At 39.9% G+C, this 5,805-nt stretch overlaps 1 protein-coding gene across 3 annotated transcripts in view; it reads right to left on the bottom strand.

Annotated features, from left to right (window-relative positions):
* Positions 1 to 1,605: 1,605 nt before the first annotated feature.
* anp32e (acidic (leucine-rich) nuclear phosphoprotein 32 family, member E) overlaps positions 1,606 to 5,805 on the bottom strand; it is a 19,600-nt gene continuing 15,400 nt past the window's right edge. For 2 of the 3 annotated variants that reach the window (XM_028597761.1, XM_028597763.1), the window contains 3 exons: positions 5,233 to 5,360; positions 2,203 to 2,242; positions 1,606 to 1,882 (listed from right to left, as the gene is read on the bottom strand). In XM_028597761.1, coding sequence (XP_028453562.1) covers positions 1,788 to 1,882; positions 2,203 to 2,242; positions 5,233 to 5,360 — 263 coding nt within the window. In that variant the 3' untranslated portion in view covers positions 1,606 to 1,787. The remainder of the gene's footprint in view (positions 1,883 to 2,202; positions 2,243 to 5,232; positions 5,361 to 5,805) is intronic. The other variant, XM_028597762.1, reaches the window with a different exon arrangement.

The raw sequence follows: 5,805 nt of genomic DNA, 5'->3' as shown, positions 1-5,805 counted from the left end.
GGGCGGAGCCTGAATATAGTCGGGGGCGGAGCCTAAAGCGTGTTGGGGTCGGAGCGTGAAGAGAGTCGGGGGCGGAGCCTGAAGAGTCGGGGGCGGAGTCTGAAGATAATCGGGGGCGGAGCCTAAAGCGTGTTGAGACACCAACAGACCAACAAGTTGCTGCCAACTCCAAAATTAAATAAAAACAGAGTTAAAATTTAACACGTTACGTAATAAACAGTCAAAATCTTACAATCACTTAATTCTGTAATAACCTGCCGCGTGATGTAATAACCGGCTGCATGTTGTAATAAATGGAAATATTTTACCTTTCAAAGCTGGTAGAGAGAAAGACTTCTTCCATAATGGCCCGTACATATCATTACATCACCGGAACAGAAAAGTCTCGACTGTTTGTCGTCTTTTCGTCACCTATTTGTCGTCTTTTCGTCGCCTTTTTGTCGTCATTTCGTCACCTATTTGTCGTCTTTTTGTTGCCTATTTTGTCGTCATTTCGTCACCTATTTGTCGTCTTTTTGTTGCCTATTTTGTTGTCTATTTGTCACCTTGTCGCCTTTTTGACGTCATTTTGTTGCCCATTTGTCGCCTATTTGTCACCTTTTTGTGGCCTATTTTGTCATCTATTTGTTGTCTTTTTGTCGCCTTTTCGTCGTCATTTTGTCACCTTTTTGTCGCCTATTTTGTCGTCTATTTGTTGCCTATTTTGTCGTCTATTTGTTGTCTTTTTGTTACCTATTTTGTCGTCTATTTGTCGCCTATTTTGTCGTCTATTTGTCGCCTATTTTGTCGCCTATTTTGTCGTCTATTTGTTGCCTATTTTGTCGTCTATTTGTCACCTTTTTGTCGCCTTTTCGTCGTCATTTTGTCGCCTATTTTGTCGTCTATTTGTCACCTTTTTGTCGCCTTTTCGTCGTCATTTTGTCGCTTTTTGTCGCCCATTTGTCGCCTTTTCGTCGTCATTTTGTCACCTTTTTCTTTTTGTTGCCTATTTGTCGTCTTTTTGTCATCTATTTGCTTAGGTTTGTTATTATAAAACGCATCAGATAATTACATAATGAAGAGACGATTTGATAGATTTTGACATCGATACCCACCGCCCCTGGAAACCCCGTACAACAAATCAAACACACACGAGAAATATATTCTGCAGCGTTCCTAGTGGGCAGAGACAGCAGAGTCATGTGATCACTGTTCAGAGGGGGGGAAAGGAACATGACAGTGGACGGAAGATCCTGAAAACATACGGAGTCCCTGATTGGCTGTTAGAGGCACACAGAGTCCCGATTGGCTGATAGACACACATGGTCTGTGTCAGATACTTTGCATCCTGTCCGTCCAGGTTCGAAAGCTGAGGAAGAACAGATGACGAAGACGATGATGATGATGATGATATGCTGGAGGATCGGAAACCTGAGCGCGCTTGCCACTTCCTGTTTGGTCACTTCCTGTCTGTGGAGCGTCAGAGGTGAGGTCTTGTTGATGGCTCGAATGGACCCCACAGAAACCTCCACAAAAGTCCCGATCGGAGGACAAAGACCTCAATTTCTGCCAGACTCGAGTCCCAAAGTGAGACAGGTTGTTTTTTTTTGGGAGGGAGGGGGGTGAGGACAGACGGGCTTTAAGGTTTAAAGATAAAATCCTCTTCTTATATATTATCTAAAAATAAAGACGTGAGATTCTCTAACAAACTGAAAAAACACACTATCTGAGATCACACAGTTCCTGTTTGTGTGTGTGTGTGTGTGTGTGTGTGTGTGTGTGTGTGTGTGTAGTGTGAGCCGCAGAGACTAGTCGTCTTCGTCGTCGTCTTCGTCTTCGTCATCCTCGCCTTCGGCATCCGCGCCTCGCTTCCTCTTCTCGCCCTGAGCTATCGCTTTATCTTCTGAAGAGAGGGAGAGAGAGGGAGGGAGAGAGAGAGGGAGAGAGAGAGAGAGAGAGAGAGAGAGAGAGAGAGAGAGAGAGAGAGAGAGAGAGAGAGAGAGAGAGAGAGAGAGAGAGAGAGAGAGGGAGAGAGAGAGAGAGAGAGACAGAGAGAGAGAGAGAGAGAGAGAGAGAGAGAGAGAGAGGGAGAGAGAGAGAGAGAACCGACCAATCAGAACAGAGCCATGCCAGGATTGTGAGTTAGAAGCATAGAAATAAAATGGATAGAAAGTGTTTGTAGTTTTATTAAATTTAAATCTCTCGTCAGAGTTCTTCACTCACCTTCCTCTTCTTCGTCTGCGTAGTCGTCCTCATCATCGTCCTGAAAGGGAAGCCACAGCGACAGGTAAGACTTTCAAAGTAAAAGACCATTAAGGTAAGACTTTCAAAGTAAAAGATCATTAAGGTAAGACTTTCAGAGTAAGACTTTCAAAGTAAAAGACCATTAAGGTAAGACTTTCAGAGTAAGACTTTCAAAGTAAAAGACCATTAAGGTAAGACTTTCAAAGTAAAAGACCATTAAGGTAAGACTTTCAGAGTAAAAGACCATTAAGGTAAGACTTTCAGAGTAAAAGACTATTAAGGTAAGACTTTCAAAGTAAGACTTTCAGAGTAAAAGACTATTAAGGTAAGACTTTCAAAGTAAGACTTTCAGAGTAAAAGACTAGTATGGTAAGACTTTCAGAGTAAAAGACCATTAAGGTAAGACTTTCAAAGTAAAAGACCTTAAGGTAAGACTTTCAGAGCCCTTATATATAGTAGCCTATCCTACCCTTTATATATAGTAGCCTATCCTACTACCCTTTATATGGTAGCCTATCCTACTACCCTTATATATAGTAGCCTATCCTACTACCCTTATATATAGTAGCCTATCCTACTACCCTTATATATAGTAGCCTATCCTACTACCCTTATATATGGTAGCCTATCCTACTACCCTTATATATGGTAGCCTATCCTACTACCCTTATAGTAGCCTATCCTACCCTTTATATATAGTAGCCTATCCTACTACCCTTTATATGGTAGCCTATCCTACTACCCTTATATATAGTAGCCTATCCTACTACCCTTTATATAGTAGCCTATCCTACTACCCTTATATATGGTAGCCTATCCTACTACCCCTTATAGTAGCCTATCCCTACCCTTTATATATAGTAGCCTATCCTACTACCCTTTATATGGTAGCCTATCCTACTACCCTTTATATGGTAGCCTATCCTACTACCCTTATATATAGTAGCCTATCCTACTACCCTTATATATAGTAGCCTATCCTACTACCCTTTATATGGTAGCCTATCCTACTACCCTTTATATGGTAGCCTATCCTACTACCCTTATATATAGTAGCCTATCCTACTACCCTTATATATAGTAGCCTATCCTACTACCCTTATATATAGTAGCCTATCCTACTACCCTTATATATGGTAGCCTATCCTACTACCCTTATAGTAGCCTATCCTACTACCCTTATATATAGTAGCCTATCCTACTACCCTTATATGGTAGCCTATCCTACTACCCTTATATATAGTAGCCTATCCTACTACCCTTATATATAGTAGCCTATCCTACTACCCTTTATATGGTAGCCTATCCTACTACCCTTATATATAGTAGCCTATCCTACTACCCTTATATATAGTAGCCTATCCTACTACCCTTATATATAGTAGCCTATCCTACTACCCTTATATATGGTAGCCTATCCTACTACCCTTATATATAGTAGCCTATCCTACTACCCTTATAGTAGCCTATCCCTACTACCCTTATATATAGTAGCCTATCCTATGGTACCCTTATATATAGTAGCCTATCCTACTACCCCCTTATAGTAGCCTATCCTACTACCCTTTATATATAGTAGCCTATCCTACTACCCTTATAGTAGCCTATCCTACTACCCTTATATATAGTAGCCTATCCTACTACCCTTATAGTAGCCTATCCTACTACCCTTATATATAGTAGCCTATCCTACTACCCTTATAGTAGCCTATCCTACTACCCTTATAGTAGCCTATCCTACTACCCTTATATATAGTAGCCTATCCTACTACCCTTATAGTAGCCCTACCCTTATATATAGTAGCCCATCCTACTACCCTTATATAGTAGCCTATCCTACTACCCCTTATATATCCTAGTAGCCTATCCTACTACCCTTATAGTAGCCTATCCTACTACCCTTATATATATATAGTAGCCTATCCTACTACCCTTATATAGTAGCCTATCCTACTACCCTTATAGTAGCCTATCCTACTACCCTTATATATAGTAGCCTATCCTACTACCCTTATAGTAGCCTATCCTACTACCCTTATATATAGTAGCCTATCCTACTACCCTTATATTATATATAGTATCCTATCCTACTACCCTTATATAGCCTACTGATTTGATTAAAGCAAGACAGCGTCGGCAGTATTGACTGCAAAATATGTTACAATATTTTGTTCTGTATGACCAGTGCAAAATTTGAAAATATTTTCTCTGAAATTTTGTATTACATTTATATCTACATAGACGTCAAAACCTGGACTTTCAAACATCAAGATGTCATTTATTAATATGCATTCGTGTCTAAATGACATATAAACATATTTTCCTATTCTATTTTGCCCGGAAACAATTCCAACCAATCGTGTCTCGCGTGAAAAATAGGCGTCTGTTCTATTTCTAGCTGCATTAAGGTAAGACCTTCAGAGTAAGACTTTCAGAGTAAAAGACTAGTAAAGTAAAACCTTCTGAGTAAAAGACCATTAAGGTAAGATTTTCAGTGTAAGACTTTCAAAGTAAAAGACGATTAAGGTAAGACCTTCAGAGTAAGACTTTCAGAGTAAAAGACTAGTAAAGTAAAACCTTCTGAGTAAAAGACCATTAAGGTAAGATTTTCAGTGTAAGACTTTCAAAGTAAAAGACGATTAAGGTAAGACTTTCAAAGTAAAAGATGATTAAGGTAAGACTTTCAAAGTAAAAGACTATTAGAAGCAGCTGGTTTCTGATTGGACGGCACTAACGAAGTTCTACTCGTCTAAGTCACGTGACCATGTGTGTGTGTGTATATATGTGTATGTGTGTGTGTGTGTGTGTGTATATGTATATGTATATGTGTGTGTCTCTGTGTGTGTGTGTATATATGTGTATGTGTGTGTGTGTGTGTGTGTGTATGTATATGTATATGTGTGTGTCTCTGTGTGTGTGTGTGTGTGTATGTGTGTGCGTGTATATATGTGTGTGTGTGTGTGTGTGTGTGTGTGTACGTGTGTGTATGTGTGTGTGTGTTCAGCCCACCTGATTGGCCCGGTTGACCTGAAAGCTCAACCCCACCTCTCCTCCTTCCGAGCCGTCTTCCTCCTCATCGTCATCCTCGTCTTCGTCGTAGTCGCCGGTCGGCGCCGCTCCGTCCTCGCCGTCATCGTCTGTAAACACAGAGACGACAAGACTCGACTCTCTTATCCTAAAAATGTCCCGATTCTACCAGAATCACCACATTGTGAGTTTGTGTATTTCAGGCCTGTGTGTAGTGTGTAATTTCCCCATTGGGAATCAATAAATTAGTATAAATTATAAACTAGAAGGTGGTCACATGCTTTAGTGCTTTTTTTTTTTACACTTTTAATCGATTTTGTAGTTTTTTTGACGCACTTGTTGCCATTTTTGTAGTTTCTTTTACGCCTTTTTATTTTTGGCGCTTTTTTTGACACTTTTTTTTAAAGATTCCTTCAGATGTTTTTTGTAAATTTTTGCAGCTTTATTTGAAACTTTTGACACTTTTTTGACGCATTTGTTGCCATTTTTTGTAGTTTTTTGATGTTGTTGCCATTTTTTGTAGTTTTTTGACGCATTTGTTGCCATTTTTTGTAG

The sequence above is a fragment of the Perca flavescens genome, chromosome 14, assembly GCF_004354835.1.
Source record: "Perca flavescens isolate YP-PL-M2 chromosome 14, PFLA_1.0, whole genome shotgun sequence".
Taxonomy (NCBI): Eukaryota; Metazoa; Chordata; class Actinopteri; order Perciformes; family Percidae; genus Perca; species Perca flavescens.
Note: the sequence above shows the minus strand (reverse complement) of the source record. Positions and strands in the feature narration are given on the sequence as shown.